This window comes from Scardinius erythrophthalmus (assembly GCF_964197995.2).
Source record: "Scardinius erythrophthalmus genome assembly, chromosome: 21".
Classification (NCBI taxonomy): Eukaryota; Metazoa; Chordata; class Actinopteri; order Cypriniformes; family Leuciscidae; genus Scardinius; species Scardinius erythrophthalmus.
In genome coordinates, this window is record NC_138241.1 from 2,114,008 (window position 1) to 2,133,452 (window position 19,445).

Genomic DNA, 19,445 nt, shown 5'->3' on the forward strand with positions numbered 1-19,445 from the left:
ATCGGGCTCGCCCAGTCACAGTGTGATTCTTCTATAAAGCCCAACTTTAGCATGGCCTTTAAATCATCCTGTACCACTTTTTTCTTGTGTTCAGGTAAATGATAGGGACAGCTGTGCGCCACTTCCCTGGGGATCGTTTTGATATGGTGCTGTATGAGGTCTGTGCGACCTGGCAGGGGTGAAAACACATCTGCAAATTGCAAATTCTCCATAGAGAGCTACCACAATGTGTGAAGTTTTGCTCAGAGGTCCATGACATACTGAATTTCACTGCGGCTGTTTGAAGGCCCCTCATCCCAAGCCTCTCTAATGACTTCAAGCTCGTTTTAATGGCCTGATGAGTTCCATACCAATACTCTCGAAGGGGACCCTTACTGATGGTAATGGGCGCAGCATCTTTTTGGCACTAATAACTGGGTTGTATCTTCCTTTGTCTGGGTGTCTTTGGCCACCTGATACAACCTGTCTTTTATAATAGGAAAATAGGCATAGGAGAGTGGCTGATCAGGCTGAATTAGCTGTCCGTCGATGGTGCGGACCCAGTCATATGCATTTTTGAGCATTTCATCACAAAACTGCTCGAGAAGAAAATCATCTAACTCATTTAACCTCAAACTCGACATTAGCTCCGCTCTTGTTCTCATTTATTCTCTGTCTGTCAGTGATGGTCCCGGAACAGCTTCCCCAGCCTGAGCCACAGCATCTCCCGTCTATAGCCTTGTCCTCCAAGAGGCACCTGCACACAAAATTCCCAATAATTGTGTAAATACTGGCCTTCTCGCCACCCCAGCTGCAGAAGTATGGCAAAGAGACTGGCGGAGACTGGGAAAAGGTGGAGATGAAGTGGCGGCTCCACGTTGCTTCGTGACCTGGTTACGGGGGTTGGGCGAGAGAGAGAAGGAGAGGGTAGAGAAAGAGATTAACAAAGAGCTCGCCGACCCCGGGGCACGCCACCAGATGGTCCTCAGCAAGCTGGATGGCCTGATCCAACGACGCCGGGTGGTGGCACTGGACCCACTCGGCCGTTCCTCAAGGTAGCCGAGTGACAAACTGCTCCAGTACAAGGTGTTGAGACAGGTGTTAGCCATCATTGACCTCGTTATTTCCGCCCGTTTCTGCACTCGATCCCCGCTGTAGACTTTGCATAACCACGACCCCCTCGCCACAACATCCTTGTCAGGTTTTTAACCCATCATTTTCTTCTTTGTTTTCAGGAATAGAAGAAGAATATGTGGCGACATTCAAAGGTTCAGAATACTTCTGCTACGACCTTTCTCTGAACCCGATCCAAGGCAGCAGTGAAGAAATCACACTGTCGTTCAAAACACTTCAGAGAAATGGACTGTTGCTGCACACAGGAAAATCCGCTGACTATGTCAACCTGGCGCTGATAAACGGGGCGGTGTCTCTCGTCATAAATTTGGGTTCCGGGGCATTTGAAGCTCTGGTGGAACTGGTCAATGGGAAATTTAATGACAATGAATGGCATGATGTGAAAGTAACACGGAATTTGCGTCAGGTGCGTCAGGAGTCAAACAGATCAATGATTCAGTTAAGATCTCGTAACACAAAGTGACATTACCATAGAAATAATTCCTATAAGAGTTAGTTGACGTAGTTGCAAAGTTACTTATTGTTAGTAGAATGTCTAAAGAGGACCATCAAATTAAAGTGTCACTGCATATCATTTATTTTGTTTGATTTTATGCAGCTACTAATATGCTTTGTAAAACTAACGTCAATCATGGAATGTGTCATTCTACTAAACGTTCCTTTTAATGTTTAACAAACTAATTTCCAACATTGATAATCATCATATGTTCATTTTTTGAGTATCATTTGTTATTTTATTCACAGTTTTTTTTTATTTCCTTTCCCCTCTTATTCCACAAAGCACTCAGGCATTGGATATGCTATGGTAAAGAAACTACATTGTTCTGTAGACATTATTCAAATTGTTTGTCTTTTGGGGTGTTTTGTGTGTTTTCTCTTTCTTTTCTTTTTGAACTGGTTGGTACTCTTTGCTGTTTTCGATTTTACTATTCAATCTTATCCCCCCCCCCCCCCCACCCCAGGACATGTTTCAAACCACTGGGTTTAACATTAATCAAGGGTGATCCTTCTGTCAGTCAGCTCTATTCCCTCCCATTCTGCATGGTCTTCATTGAAAATGCTGTGCTGATAAAGTCACGCATAATCTATTTGTCTTTGGCTAACTTTTTTTTTACTCTTGGCCCTTCATGTGCCACAATTTTTAAATGTTTATACTTGTCATATTTTAATATATGCTCTGTATACACATAAAATTCACATAATATCTGTTTATAATTAATGTGCATCAAACTGCATGAGATTTTGATTTCTTGACTAAATTTTGGCACTGCTAAAAATAGTGTGCTCTCATTTTTAACCCTGTTGCATGGTTTTCTTTCAATTTACTTACAATTAAATATCCTTACAAGACTATCTTAGTTACTAACACCATTTTTGTGTCTGTCAATTAATTTTAAGTTGTAATGGGGCAATACTAATGCTGTTATTTGTTTAATACATCAACACCTAATTGTATTCAAGTAAATTAAGTCTTCAAACATATCCCTTCAAAGTCATGCAATAAATTAAAGAAAAGAGACACACAAATGTGTTTTAGTCTAAAGAAAATACCGGAAAAAGTTCTAGGTTCCTGAATGTAACCCTGGTTCCCCAAGTGGGAATGAGACACTGTACAATGGAGAACATGTTAGTGGTCACAAGGTCAGAAGCCTTATATCACACCAATTCATTGGCTGATGGCGCTGAAGATCTGCCCATAAGGAGTTACGTAACAGCACCCTTTTAAGTGCACACTTGGGTCCATCGTCTAAAATTTTCTGCAGGGTTTACAAACCATAATGATGCAGGGGAAATGATGAGCTGTCATGCCATGCAAACCGTAAATGTAAATACTCAAGTCTGTGTTGTAAGAAGATGCTGCACACTAACAGGCAATACATTAAAAAACTTCTCAGAAAGACAAAGCCAAACCCTTATCCGGGTTATAAAACCTGGCAAAAAATTGAAGACAAGACCAAGTCCTGAAAAGAGAGGCTTTAGCAAGGACCCACGCTGAGTTGAATGTGTGTGGATACCCTGAGACGAATGCAGCCCGTACACCTCATAAGCTTTGGCGACGCATCCAATAGACAATGTGAAAGTGTCTGCAGCTCCTCTCTTATGACCACGGAAAAAGCTGCTCAGACGTGCACCGTTGATCAATACGGTCAACATAGGATATTAAAGTCTTTCCTGTTCCTCTGGCTCAAACAAAGGAAAAGGACTGGTGCAAAATCCATGCACATAGAAATAACAATGATGCATGCAAATAGCCTAGTCTCTCAAACAAGGCCAAAGCTAACAACAGAGCTTTCTTATGAGAAAAGAACTTGTCTGATACAAATAAAAGGCTTGAACAGCAGGCACATGAGTATCTCCATACATTGCAGCAATGATCTGACAGAAACTGGTGACATTTCCACTGAATCTAGCTCTAGATCCAGGAAACGCATCTGTCCCAGTTCACTCCCAGACGCAGGTCTTGTAAATATCTGAGGACAGTATCCCAACGCTGTGCTGCCAGAATGTAGGAATTACCACTTTGAAATTCAGAGGGGCCTTCTGAACTGGAGGCACCTCTGAGTTCCTACAAAAGGTTACTTTTGTAATCTAGGTTACTGAATGTAACCCTGGTTCCCTGAGTGGGAACAAGACACTGCGTTGCTGGTCATACTCACCATTGCTGCATAGGTTTGTGTACCTTGCAGAACAATTTAAGGCGATGGACCAAAGTAGGCACTTAAAAGGGTGCTGTTACGTAACTCCTTATGGGTGTAGCTTCTAGATTTCTACAACAGCTCTTGTCTGTACTATGGGGGGTCGACGTGTAGAGTTTGTAACAGTGTCCTCTGTTTGATTTTAGAACACTTGGCATGTTAAGCATTCCCCAGGATGCAAGCATGGGGACAGAGGCCACGTTTTGCACAAGAGCATTTGGGGTTCTGTGTAAGGGGAAACTGAACTTCCTTAACAATGGTGGTTCAGTGGCAAACTCAAACCAACAATGAATGGAGGCTGTGAGAAAGACCAGGGTAAATGCACAGAGGAAGCCAAATGAGCCGAAGAGAGCATGTCACTCTTCTCCTCACAAAATTGCACTGGCTGCCAGTTGCCACTTGCATCAAATTCAAGTCACTGACATTTGCCTACAGAACAACCACTGGCTGTGCTCCCCTTTACTTAAACTCATTACTTCAGACTTATGTGCCATCCTGAAACTTGCGCTCTGCAAGCGAACGACGTCTTGTGGTGCCATCTCAAAGAGGCACAAAATCTCTTTCTCGGACCTTCACCTGGACTTATTTTTCAACAGCACTTGATCCAGTAATACTAACACTTTCTCTTCTATTCTATTCTATTCTATTCTATTCTATTCTATTCTATATAAAAATAAAAAAAATGTAGATGTACTTACAGTACTGCCTTAGACTAAACTGAGAAGGGTCATAGCACTTACATATTGTTGTCCTACTGTTAGGTTAACTGCTTCTATTGTTCTCATTTGTAAGTCACTTTGGATAAAAGCGTCTGCTAAATGAATAAACATAAATGTAATGTAAATGAAGCGCTGGCTTGTCTTTCTCACAGTGAGGGTGTGTGACTGCTCCTACTCGACGTGCTCCGAGCAGGATTGGAACCGGCATGGGAGGCGGGCACGAACAAGGACGCTAAAGACTGTAGTCTCTAGCGTCTCTTGAGGCCAAGGGAGTGAGGTTTACCTGAACAGCTCTTACTAGCTTGCTTCCATTACACTCTTACTGCTTTAAACTTCACTCCCATCCAGGTCACAGCACCAAAAATACCCAGTTCTACTTGACCCACACCAAGCGGGATTCGAACTATTGTCTCCGGCATGGGAGGTGGGCATACTAACAAGGACGCTAAAGACCACAGTCTCTAGCATCAGTTGCTAGCGCCTCTTGAGGCCAGGGGATTGAGGTTTACACGCACAGCTCTTACTGGCCTACATTACAGGTGCATCTGGAACAGCCGTCTACTGTTTCATTGAGCGATGTGAGCTAGGGCAGGTAGAGAGAGAAAGCTTCAAATCTCCATGTGCTTGCTCCTTTAAGCCGGGCGTACATGGTGTGATTTTTGCTTTACGTACGAGCTCTAGAGATTTCTCTCGGGAAAAATCGCCTGGAAATCATTGATGCTCGTATGGTCGCGGCTCGCAATGTGTGAGAGCCGAGCAACTCCCGACTTCCCGATAATTTTCAAACATGTTTAAAAAGTTTGACCAGTGAATAGGCTGTTCCCTATTGCCAAATCATACACAACTACGTCACATAGGCTAGATCTATGATTATCATTATAGCCCAGTAGTTGCTGTAACCCTACAGTGTGCTCATGCACTGACACACACACACACACACACACACTGACACTGACATACATATATAGGCTACACTTTGTAGTTGTTTTGTTTAAAGGATAGCTGTGTTGTTCTCTGCTTTTCACCCAATTATTTGCACATTCGTCTTTTTATTCTTTTCTTTTTTCTATCCGAAGCTATAGCAGCAACATTGAAAGCTCCAGTCTCTGTGTTTAGCTCATGTGATTGCCACCGGCTCGCCATGCAGTACAGTCCTGCCGTGTTTATTTTAGATTATCAGGTTAACTGACTCGTAACGCGTGCAATGGCTCACGACCTCCTGTGTGTCAGAACTCGCACAGTGTACGCCCTCCTTTACTCTTCCACTTCTGCACCTCATAGCTAGGTGACTAGAATGTGGCCTGATAGTCTCCCACAGTGAAAGCATTGTCCGAAGCTCATGATTGCTCAAGATCTTGAAGTGTGGAAATCCATATCCTTCCAACATGGCCTCCGCATGACAAACCCCAAAACAGGACAATGATGCACCTTCATTAAGGCAGACACTTCAGAAATGCCATCTTGTTACTCAAAAAGGGAATAATCAACTTAAAGGTGAGTGGCTAGAGAAAAGGGGCTGAAACTATACTGCACTGAAGATAAGAAAATCAGAGGTGATGGTGCCAGGTTATGCAGCTCCTTATGGGTGGCACTTCAGGACCATCAGCCAATGAATTGGTGTGTTTCTATAGGGCTTACGATCATGTGACCACTGGTGTGTTCTCCATTGTGTCATTATGCAGTGTTGAGTGCATGTTAGTGACTGAAGAAACCAAAATCCAGACAGTAGCAAAGTGGTACCTATATTTAATTTTCCTGTGGTTTGTTCTTTAGGTAACAATATCTGTGGACGGAATCCTGACCACCACAGGATATACTCAAGAGGACTATGCTATGCTTGGCTCTGATGACTTTTTCTATGTTGGAGGAAGTCCTGGTACAGCCGACTTGCCTGGATCACCTGTTAGCAACAACTTTATGGGTTGTCTGAGGGAGGTAAAATACCTACTACAAGATATCAGTGCAGATAAAGCTTTATAGAGCTTTATAGAAGCTTATGTTTCTGTTTTGGTGATAGATTCGTTCATTTTCAAGAGAGAAATAGCCTAAACTTTGTTTGCAGAACAAAACAGGTTCAAAGAGCCTTTAATTAACCAATAAATATTTTGTAAGCAATTGACCTTGTTAACTACAGTGCTCATTATGGATAGGGTTGGAATTCACTGTAGGAGGAGCACTGAGGTTCTCTTTAACCTCTCCCACAGCAAATATCAACCCACTTTACAGTCAAGTCTAGTTTTAGTCGTTTACTTTTTGTCTTTTCTGAATTTTGTTTTTCTTATTTAAATAAAAGACTGCACTTTGGTTTACAAACCTCAACTCATGTGTAAAGCAGATTACATTTAAATGTATTATTTTACATATATGGTGCTTTTTGGAGTTTGCTGTATGCATTCATGGCATTGAAAGGTGAAAGCCACATTAATATTTTATTTTGTGCTATACAGAATAAAGAAAGCCTTACAGGTTCTAAGTAACATGGGGATAGGAAATAATATTAGAAAAAAAATCTGCACACAAATAAAGAGTATTTTTTTGTACCTGCATCAGCAAATTATTATATAAGTATACGTGAATGGCCCGTTCAATGTTTGCATTAGTCTTGGTATGAAAATTAGGGATGGCTAAAGAGGCTAAGCTGGACTCAATTACTTCTCAGAGAAAACAAAAAACAGATATTGCTGATTAAGGACAGGTAATTGAGCAGATAAGAATCACTCATTCAGAAAATGAAAGTGGAAAGACAATATTTTTTTAAAATTAAGCGTTTTCTCCCCAATGGAAAATTGTTATTAAGACATGCTTAACGCAGCTTAATAGATTAATTACAGTCATATAAAAAGACCAAACTTGATTTTCTCCTTATTGATGATCATGTATATAGTATGCATCATCACTAGGGCTGTTTTCGACTAAGGATTTTCATAGTCGAATCTGATTCGTTAGATTTTGCCGTAGTCGACTTATAGTCGAACCTTTTTTTTTTCTTTTTTTTTTTTAGATAGCAGCTAGATTTTTTCCATTTCAAACAAAAGAGCTAAAAACACATATATATCACACATATATCATAACATTTCATAAACATGAGGAGCAATATGAGAGAGAAATTTGGTGATGGTTGTTTAGGTACATTAAACCACGTACAGTAAAGCTTTTTCACGCCCATGAGAACCGCGTGGAGTCAACTCACAGCCGCTCCGCTGCCCTGCTGAAAATGTGAAGCAGAAACGCTTAATATTAGATAACGTCCATAATAATTGGACTCTGGGTTCGATTTTTTGACCATTTTCAGTGGTTATGAGGAGCAATATGAGAGGGAAATTTGGTAATCGTTGTTTAGGTACATTAAACAACGTAAAGCTTTTTAACGCACATGAGAACCGTGTGGAGTCAACTCACAGCCGCTCCGCAGCCCTGCTGAAAATGTGAAGCAGAAACGCTTAATATCAGATAACGTCCATAATAATTGGACTCTGGGTTCGATTTTTTTTTATCATTTTAAGTGGTTATGTGGAGCAACATGAGAGGGGAATTTGGTAATCATTGTTTAGGTACATTAAACCACGTAAAGCTTTTTAACGCACATGAGAATCAACTCACAGCCGCTCCGCAGCCCTGCTCAAAATGTGAAGCAGATTTTTGAATACATTTTTATTTATTTACATTAGTAAGCTACAGGACATCGTCTTTCAAAACATGACCTGAAAAAATAAAATAAAAATGGTACCCAGCCCTTCTGAAAATGCGAAAGCGTCTCTGTCCCCAGCACATTTCAAACCAAACTGACACCCATGTATTCGACTATGAGGTTCATAGTCGAATCAGACCTCTCCGAATCGAATCGTCGAATCCTCGACTAGAAGTCAGCCCTAATCATCACCAAACTCAATCTTCTCCTTATTGATGTATACTATATACAACCAAGCATATGAGCCCAGAATACAAACTCAACACACTAAATTACGTTAAAGCTTCTCTTTATGGGACAGTTAGATGGTTCTCTGTCTATATTCATATATCCTAAAGAGGAGGGCCTAAAAATTGTTTGCTGATTGCATGTCTATCATGCATGCATGCATGTAATGTCATTGTATTGTTTGTTTATTTTAGCCCATTATGCCAGTATTCAAACACAATATTGTCAGTGAGTCATTTGTAGTTGAAAGACTACCACATTTAAAAATACAAGCTCACCATAATAGCACGTTTTTCAAAAATAAATTCAATTCAATTCAATTCACATTTATTTGTATAGCGCTTTTCACATAACATCATTTTAAAAGCATCTTTACAGAAATTGCATGCGTCTACATTACAATTTAGAGTGATCTGTTATCAAAGGTGACGTGTCCAAGTTTTGTTTTTCAGAAATGTACAAATCTTAAAGTTAGCTGATAAAGTGTTAAGCTTAGCGATGTTTCTAAGGTGGAAGAAGGCTGTTTTTGTAACATATACAAGTTGCTGTCTAATATAACTCCCAGGTCTTCAACTGTAGAGGATAAAGTAACAGTACATCCTTCTAAATACAAATTGTATTCTAAGAGATTCTGTGTACAGGTTTTTAGTCCAATAATTAATACCTCAGTCTTATCTGAATTTAATAGAAGACAATTACAGGTTATCCTATATTTTATATCTTTAACACAACTCTGTCAACTTGGATAATTTAGAGTTTTCATCTTGTTGTGATAAAATATATAACTGAGTATCATCGACATAACAGTGGAAACTAATTCCTTGTTTTCTTATAATATTACCAAGTGGCAACATATACAGTACACTGAATATTGAAAATAACAGAGGGCCTAATGCAGAGCCTTGCGGCACTCTATAATTTACTGACGTTAACTTAGATTTTTCCCCCCTTTTAAATGCAACCCCATTTCAAGAAAAGTTGGGACATTTTTTAAAAAGCAATAAAATAAAAAATCTGTGATTTGTTAATTCTCTTGAAACTTTATTTAACTGACAAATGTACAAAGAAAATATTTTCAATGTTTTCACTGATCAACTTGATTTTATTTTGTAAATATAAACAAGTTTTGATTTTGATGGCTGCGACACGCTCCAAAAAAGAAAAAAATGGGACAGAGGCATGTTCACCACTGTGTCACATCACCTTTCCTTTTAATTACACTTTTTAAATGTTTGGGAATTGAGGAAACTAATTGTTGAAGTTTTGCAAGTGGAATATTTGCCCAATCTTGTCTGATACAAGACAGCTGCTCAACAGTCCGGGGTCATCACTGTCCAATTCTCTTTTTCATGATGGATCATACATGTTCAGGAGGACACAGATCTGGACTGCAGTCCTTCTATGGTGCAGTGTCTAGAAAACATTCAGTTTTAGCATGTGAAGAATGAGGCCTGGCCTTGTTTTGCTTCCCAGGAAAGATGTCATCTTGATGGCAGTTTATGTCTCTGTATAATCTAAATATATGCCTTCATGTCAGTGGTACCTTCACACAAATGCAAGTTACCCATGCCATTTGCACTGATGCCAAAGTCTGGTTGGTCCCTTTCGTCTTTGGGACTGAGAACTCGATGTCCATTAAACATGGACTCATCTGAACGCAGCACACCTTTCCACTGTCTTCTAGACCATCTGAACTCGCTGGCATCTCTGCATTGAACAGATGTATAGCTTTCTCCTTGCGTAACAGAGATGCAAGTGCCATTTCTTGATGCAGCATCAGACTGTGTTAAGTGAAAATGGTTTTCTAAAAGTACTCCTGAGTACATGTGGCAGTATTTAACAGAGTAGCATGATGGTTTCTCATGACCCATCTTTGCTTACAAAGACCGAGAAGCTCTTTTACACCCAAACACGATACCCCCAACTATTGCCAGTTCACCTGCTCATTGTGGACTGATTCAAAAGAGTTGCATAGTCTAATTTGAATAATCTTTTCACTTTTATTTTGCCTCTGTCCCAACATTTTTGGAGCGTGTCATCAAAATGAAAATTTGTTCATCTATCTATAAATTACAGAAATGTCTGTCTGTTTGTCTGTGTGTGTGTCTGTCTATATGTCTGTTATTCGCATATCTCTCGAACTGTTAGTCCGATGGATTTCAAACTTGACAGGTGTCTTGCTACGGGCACGAGTAAGTGCAGCGCCAAGTTTGACGTTGTTTGGATTAGAAATGCAAAAGATATCAGTAAATATATCGGTAAAATATTTAATCTTTTCCCAACAATTCTAAATGTGGCTATGGACTTACTTAATAATTACACAATTGCTATGATTTCATTTTAGTGAAAAAGACAATCAATCAATCTTCCACCCATTCATGTAAGGGTTCTACAAACATAGTTTAGATCAGAAGTTTCTCATATTATTTCTGTTCAACTGGCTTTGTTATATATCTGTAGGTTGTATATAAAAACAATGACGTTCGACTGGAGCTGTCCAGACTGGCTTTTAAAGGCGACCCCAAAATGAAGATCCATGGAGTTGTTTCCTTCAAGTGTGAGAATGTTGTCGCATTAGATCCCATCACGTTTGAGACACCGGAATCCTTCATCACACTTCTTAAATGGAACACTAAGAAGACCGGTTCTATTTCCTTTGACTTTCGCACCACTGAGCCCAATGGACTTCTGCTCTTTAACCATGGGAAACCTAAGCAACAGACCAAAGAAACCAAGAGCCCTCTCACACTGAAGGTGGACTTCTTTGCCATTGAGATACTGGATGGTCTTTTGTACCTGCTTCTGGATATGGGATCAGGCACAACCAAGACACTGGCTGTTAACAAAAAAGTGAATGATGGGGAATGGTATCATGTGGATTTCCGGAGGGATGGAAAATCAGGTAAGACTTTACTAGAGCTTGTGTATGAGATCAGATGACTGCTTAACAGGAGTGTGTTTCCCATTGTTGGCCAACTGTGGTCACAGGTTCCATTGTTACGATGGTAGTTGAGTAATTTGGTGTTTCTTGAAACTACCGTTCCAACAACAATTTACAAACAGAGCATCACAAGCTTGTGTGGATGGAACAACAGCTCTTCACCTGTGGTTAGATGCATGGTTTGTCGTTAGTCTCTGCTTCCTACATGCTATTGTCACAATCCCTGCACTGTCTTGTGTTTTGTAGGACTTTTATGTTAAAGTGAATTCTCATTTCCCCATTGTTTCTGTGTTCAATTCCTGTGTTTGGTTCTGTTTTGCCTTGTACCTTGTTTGTCACCATAGTTACCCTTATTAGTTCCCATGACATCAGTCACCAATACCTGTCCCTTGTTAGCCCCTTGTTAGCCTGTCTATTTAAACCTCTGTGCTTCAGTTGTTGTTTGTTGGTTGTTACCTCTGTTTGTGTATTTCTGTCGTTGTTCTCCTGGCTTATCTTTGTGGATTTTACCTTTGTTCCTGGATTATTTCGCGTTTATGTTTTTCTATTAATACTTGTGCTTGCATCTGGATTCCCTCTCTGCCTCATCCCTGCTTACACGTTACAGCTATACATGCTTAATATATACTGAATATAATTAGTAGTAGTCATTTCACTCATTTTTACTTTGTATTTGTCATTTTTGAACTTTATGAAAAAATGTTTTTAGAATGCAGACCATAAAAGCATGAGGAAAAAAAAATACTGCTTAAAAAGAAAAACTTGGAAGTAAAATGTTAAAATGGTTTGAATAATCTGTTTTTAAGTACAGTTCAGAGACAAACTTTCTTACTTTTTGCACAGTGAAATTCAGATCTTTCAGGCCTTGAATACTCTGCAGCATCACCCCACCACAGTACAATTTTGTTTACTGTCTGCAGCGAGCAAAGAGTAAAGTGTTTTTAGAATACTCGCTTTTTATCTCACCTAATTCTGCTACACAACACAACAGCTGAACAGCAGCTTGTTTTTGGTTTGCTTATTGTTAGCAAGTGTTCCTGGCCAAAATGCCTTGCGATATCATGCTGAAAATTAGATTTGGCCTCCAGCTGTGTTATCCACTCCATCCTGAGAGCTGGTAATTACATAAACTGATTTGTTACACTGGCCTCACACTCTGAGCGAGATAAGAGTGACACAGTGTTTTTTTTTTTTCATGAATATTTAAATATTTGCAAGAATATTAAGAATAAAGATGTACTTACAGGAAGGTTCCCTTACCAGATAATATTCAACAATATTATTGATCTGTCTGCATTTACACCATTATATGAGAACTGAACTGAGCTGGATGATGACATCACTGTTCCCTTTCGAAATGTTTACTCATATTGCATCTGCTAGACGCTATGGGGGAAAACTCCTTTTATTCAATAGCCTTTAATTCTATAATCGCAGTGCTACTGCTCAGCCATAACAGTGCAGTGATCTGCGCACGCTTATTGGCTGAGCAGTGGGAACTGCATGAACCTATGGCGATGCGGCGTATCTGCGCGAGCCAATCAGGGCGCGTCCTGCCTAACCGAGTACAGAGCCCGCCAAGGGGGAATCTGCCAGTATAAACAGCTCATCTCGCCATACGATTCAGATTTATTCTCCTTCAGCGATGACCTTCATCTCTGGCTAAAAGAAGCCTTCTCACCGTTGGAAGAGCCCCAGCAGCAGAAGGAGCTGAATCTTGCTCTGCATTTAAAGCAGACTACTGACTCGACACTGCTGCAGCTGTATCACCATTCCCCTGTGGCTATTCCCCTCGTGTCTCAATCTCCCTGCAGCAAGGGGATTTCCTATCAGATGAGACTCATAGAGCATATTCTTGTGTCACTTGCCGGGCCCGCCCCCACAAGCCGTGTTCAATGAAGACTGGCAGTCTCATTACGAGAGCGCTAGTCTCCCCTTGCTGCGTTCACGGACTTCTTTCTCTAAAGAAAGCCATCGTTCTCCAACATTCTCTTTCTCTCAATGATTAGACGAAGAAACAATGGAGCCGCGGGGCTGATCGAACAGGACTAATGCCGGGGACACACTTAACGACTAGCTGAAACATTCAAAGACTGACTGAACTCACTTACAGACTGTTTCCATCGACTGCAGCAGATTTTAAACACCGACTGTGAACACCAACTGAATGCGACTCTGAGCGTTTAGGCATGATCATTCGTAAGTATCAAATTACATTCATAATCGGCCTTACAATCGTTGAGTGTGTCCCTGGCTTTAGTGAGCTCACACCGGTCTATTCCCCGCGTCTGTATCGTGCCTCAAACCACGATCATTGAGGACTGATGCTCTCACAGCAAAAGTGGTGTTCACAGACCGCTTTCTCTAAAGAAAACGACTCCTCCCCTCGTTCTCCAACGTTCTCTCTCTCTCTCTTGATCATGAGATGAAGAAACAATCAATGGAGCCTCAGGGCTGAATGAACGGGTCTAAGTTAGCCCATACTGGTCTATTTCCCCTCGCATCTCACTCTCTCTGCAGCGAGGGGATTCCCCATGACTCATTGACCATATCCCTTTTCTAAAAAGCATCTTTCGCCGACGATTGTTTTACATTTCAGAGACAATAAGCCCACGCAAGCTGCGTTCATCAAAGATGGATGCTCTCACAGCAATATTCAGCTGCCAACAGTTGCCCTATGGCCAATTCCCCTGAGGAAAGACCTCATTTCCCAGGCGAACAGGACAATCTGGCATCTCCAACCCAAGCTGTGGGCCCTCTACATATGGACAGGAACACAACAGGAACTTACGGACCTAACAGCGAGAGTCCTGAATACTATCTCTGAAGCTAGAGCCCCGTCCATGAGACGCCTCTATGCCCTTAAGTGGTCTGTTTTCTCTGACTGATGTTCAGTCCGGAACCAAGACCCTATTTTATGTGAAGAACTGCTGTTGCTTTCCTTCCTAGAGGAGCTCATGGATGCGGGTAGCACCCCCTCTTCGCTCAAAGTCTATGTGGCAGCCATAGCAGCATACCCCCGCTCCTGTGGCCTGCCAATCGCTGGGTAGAAGCAACCTGGTTGTTCAGGTCTTGAAAGGGGCAAGGAGACTCGACCCACCTCGTCCTCTTACCTTACCCTCCTGGGACCTATCGATGGTCCTTAGGGCCCTCAGAGGGCTCCCCTTTGAGCCGCTACAGTCAGCCGAGCTACGGCCACTTTCGCTTAAGACTGCACTCCTGCTAGCGTCAGTATGGGTCAAGTGAGTGGGCAATTTGCTTTCTACTCTGTTCAGAGCACAAGTTATTTCGCTGTCTGCTTTTCCCACTTCATAAGATGAGCAACAATTACTCTTACTCTGCCCTGTCCGGTCCCTAAGAGTATATATATAGTGCTCTGCCCTGTTTAGGCATTTAGAGCAGCTCTTCGTTTGCTTCGGTGGCCGCACCATGGGACTTCCTGTCACAAAGCAGAGATTGTTCCGCTGGATAGTGGGCGCCTTCGCATTGGCTTACGCTTTGATAGGCCTCCAATGCCCCATCGGCATCAGAGCACACTCCACCAGAGGCATGGCCTTGTGTGGATGGCCATGCTATGGTGCTACACGACTTGGCGTTCATTGCTTCAGTTGAATTAACCTGAATCGTATGGCATGATGAGCTGCTTATACTGGCAGATTCCCCCTTGGCGGGCTCTGCACTCGGTTCGGCAGGATGCGCCCCGATTGGCTCGCGCAGATACGCCGCATCACCATAGGTTCATGCAATTCCCTCTGCTCAGCCAATAAGCGTGCGCAGATCAGTGCACTGTTATGGCTGTGCAGTAGCACTGCGATTATAGAATTAAAGGCTTCAATAATCTGAGAAAAAGGAGTTTTCCCCGTAGTGTCTAGCAGACGCATCACTCGTTCCCGTTATCTCAGGGAACCGAGGTTACCGAGACGTTTTCTCCAGAGTGCCTGTATAGATAAATTAACTAAACGAATATCTTTTTTTTTTTGCAACAGAAATGAACCATCACTGAACTTACTTAAGCTGGACAATGACGCTATTTTCTTCTAGATCTGCTGTACAGTCGAAACAAACTTTGTTGCATTATTTTCCTGTTATCACTATAAAGCTGCTTTGAAACAATTTGTATTGTAAAAAGTGCTATATAAATAAAGGTGACTTGACTTGACTTGTCTTACTGATGCTCTACATAACAGGATTTTCTCTGGCTTTGTTGAATTGCAGGTACTATCTCTATCAATGCAATTCGCACACCATACCAGGCACCAGGAGACAGTGAGATTCTTGACCTGGATGATAACCTGTATCTAGGAGGATTGCCTGAAAATAAAGCTGATATGGTGTTTCCCACTGAGGTGTGGACCGCTCTGCTCAATTATGGTTATGTAGGCTGCATTCGTGACCTATTCATCAATGGTCAGAGCAAAGATATCCGCCGCTTAGCTGAGGTGCAGAAAGCAGCAGGCGTAAAGCCCTCCTGCAGTAAAGAGGCACCCAAGCAGTGTCTCAGTAACCCCTGCCAAAACAATGGAATCTGCAGGGAAGGATGGAACCGTTATGTGTGTGACTGCTCTGGGACGGGCTATCTTGGTCGCTCCTGTGAGAGAGGTGAGGCTGGTGCTTGTTTTAAATGCCTAATACTTTTTATTTCTTATTATATATTGAAGAAACTTTGTATTGTAATATTATTTCATTAGACGGAGATTTCTTGTTACATTTTTTTATTTTTTTATAAGTGTTCATTCTATCAGAGTTTGTCTTTTCTATTGATATGCAGTTGGTATTCCATCCTTAATTAAATTACACATTTTCAACATTTGTAGATTGGAACCACTTATCTGTAATAAGGATATATATTTTCGATGATGTCCTAGTCAGTATCCGATCACTTTGGTTGGTCATGTTTATTAGGTAAAGGAAGTTTTGTGTGTTCCTGTCAAGTTTGAGATTTTGATCTGGACATCCATGCTCCGACCACTTTTATCTCTCTTATGTCATTGAAGCCACTATGCCTATGGGATGAAATTAGTCTCAATTAATCCTAATCACATTAGAACGGCTTCCACTTTATCTGATTTCAAATCCTGTCTTAAAACCTGGCTTTTAATGTGTAGTTCTGTCTGGTTCTTATATGGTGATTTTATCTGTGTGTTGCTTATTTATCGTGTACCCTTATGCTTTTATTGTACAGCACTTTGGTCGGCCTGTGGATGTTTTTAAATGTGCTTTAGAAATAAATTGAAATTGAACTTGATTAACAAATGCATGCACAATTATCCATGGACGTGATAAATGTTGCAAGTGTACCTGTCATGAGTGGTTGTAGTAAATCCCATGACACAGGATAATGTTTTTTGAAAAGTTTTTAATAAATCCGAAATCCAACAAAAAACACGTAGTAGATCACAACTTAGCACAACCACGTAAAACATAGACGACACCGAATACTGAGCAAATGGAACTAAGTCAGGCTTAAAGGAACACGCCGACTTTTTGGGACTTTAGCTTATTCGCCGTATCCCCCAGAGTTAGATAAGTCCATACATACCCTTCTCATCTCCATGCGTGCCGTAACTCTGACTGACGCACCCACCGTTAGCCTAGCTTAGCAAAAAGACTGGAGGTAAACAGCTCCAGCTAGCATACTGCTCCCAATAAGTGACAAAGTAACGCCAACATTTTACTATTTACATGTTGTGATTTGTAAAGTCACAGCATGTACAAATAACAAGGTCACATGAGACACAGCCATCTTCTAACCGTATACATACTGGGAACTATATTCTCAGAAGGCGAAGCACTGCTACTTGGGCGGAGTGATTTTCTCGCAGCACCTGAGAAGCCCCGTGGTGAGGAGCAGAGAGTTCGCTCAGAGTTGGAGTAAATAAAGTAGCAGTGCTTCGCCTTCTGAGATTATTTTGTCACTTATTGGGGGCAGTATGCTAGCTGGAGCCATTTACCTCCAGTCTTTGTGCTAAGCTAGGCTAACGGTGGGCGTGTCAGATAGGGGTGGGAATCTTTTACCATCTCACGATTCGATTCGATTCCGATTCTTGAGGCCACGATTCGATTCAAAATCGATTTTCGATTCAAAAAGATTTTCGATTCAAAACAATTCGATTTTATTCATAATGATTTCTAATCAGGTTTCTGATCATGATCTACTCTCATCTGCTTTGCTATACAGAATGACAAACATAATGACAGACATTAAAGTGTCTTTTTCACATTTATTAAGTTCAATTCTCAGGGAAGTGCCTTTTATCAAAAACATTGAAAAAATGTTTTTACTTGGTACTTTTAAAGCAAAGTATTTATGATGACCCGTAACGAACTTACTTCTAATACTTCCTATATTAATTTTATTAATAAAACAAATGGAAGTGATTTGGCAAGTCAACTGTAAGGTTACATTTGCCAGCATATGTCCCAACATTGCTGAGAACCAACAGGAAAATAAATGTGTGCTTGTTCTAGCAGCATACTTGTAGTAAATTAATACAAACTTCAGCATATTCTGAATCTCTAGCATAGTAGCATTTAATAATAGACTTCTAACCAACATCCTCTTGTTATTTCCAATTAGCAATATAATCCTTCATACAAAAAAAAAAACATTTTGCTGTAGCAAATTCACAAACAGTTTTCGTTCAAAAATATAGAATTATGTACCAGAAGCTATCATAACGTATATAATGCTTGTGGACTTATGCATATTCTGAATAATTAGTAACATACAAAGTCGCTCTTGACTTATAGTACACAACTAAATAATAAAGAGTTATGACTTGAAATGTTTGCTGTATACCACAATCAAAAACAGCTTATACAAAGAAAGTGAATGAACATCTGCAGAGAGTAACTTACAGTCAAAATGTAACTTTTTGTGACTGGCATTGCACATTTGGCGCTTAGCCATCATGCGTCCGTTATGTGCGCGTCTCTGTTATGTGCACGCCACAGACTGTCCGCGCACGTGCACGTCCGCTTCAGAGTTCCGCCTTTTGCGTTCCGTCAATGTTACGTTATTAGAATTTTTTTTTTTTTAGAAAATCGATTTTTGACATTTGTGAATCGATTCAGAATCGTCCACGTCCCGAATCGCGATTCATCTAAGAATCGATTTTTTCCCCCACCCCTAGTGTCAGACAGAGTTATGGCACGCACGGATATGAGAAGGGTATGTATGGACTTATCTAACTCTGGGGGATACGGTGAATAAGCTAAAGTCCCAAAAAGTCGGTGTGTTCCTTTAAATACACATAATAATCAACATAACTAGAAACAGGTGCATAACATAATCAGAAACCACAGAAACTAATAATGACTGGGAACAAACTAAACAGAACTAAACATAACCCTGAAAGTCCCTTACTATCCATAATCAAATTCATGCACTTCCCTGTCTATGACATTCAGATTTACATCAATGTGCAGCAGTTTGTATTAATACAGGCATGTTTGTAAAAACTTTTTTATTTGTGTATCTGTATACTGTATGGCAAACAGTAACTTCATCTATTCTATGTCTCAGGGTAAGACAAGTTTGATAAAACATCAGACAAACGTCTCAAAATCCAATTGAATCAACTCAGAAAAAACATTAATTATTCCGGGCATTCCACTTGATCCAAAAATGCACATATTCCTTGATGCATGCAATTATAACTAATACAAGAACTAATACATTTGTATTCATGAACATGTGTCTGTTTTTACAAATCGCTGCACATTAATTAAATATTGAATTTCGCAGACACAAGTTGAATGGCATTTGGTTGTGGGTGGTAAGATTTGTTTGTAACATTTATCAATTTCATGGAATTGATAAGACTAATTTTGTCCCGTACTGTGCCACCATGTACTGTATACTGTCCTAGGAAATCTGAAATTATCTGATCATCTGATTTCAGCACATAAACCTGTAACCCACTTCAGAGTATGTACACCCTAGGTTCGTAGGAGCTGAGAGTACAGTAATAACCAAGCAACACAGGTGTAACGTTTGACATGTGTAAACTTTTAGTTCAACAAAATATTTCAACACTTCACAACAATTTTTGTTCACA

The 19,445-nt window shown here is 40.6% G+C and overlaps 1 protein-coding gene across 1 annotated transcript in view; it reads left to right on the forward strand.

Annotated features, from left to right (window-relative positions):
• Positions 1-1,416: 1,416 nt before the first annotated feature.
• The window catches only part of LOC308682205 (neurexin-1a-like), a gene marked incomplete at its 3' end in the record, with an annotated part of 115,849 nt that continues 97,820 nt past the window's right edge, over positions 1,417-19,445 (forward strand). Inside the window, exons 1-4 of the mRNA XM_081351730.1 lie at positions 1,417-1,519; positions 6,302-6,463; positions 10,905-11,346; positions 15,601-15,984. Of these exons, the coding sequence (XP_081207856.1) occupies positions 6,362-6,463; positions 10,905-11,346; positions 15,601-15,984 (928 nt within the window). The 5' untranslated portion in view covers positions 1,417-1,519; positions 6,302-6,361. The remainder of the gene's footprint in view (positions 1,520-6,301; positions 6,464-10,904; positions 11,347-15,600; positions 15,985-19,445) is intronic.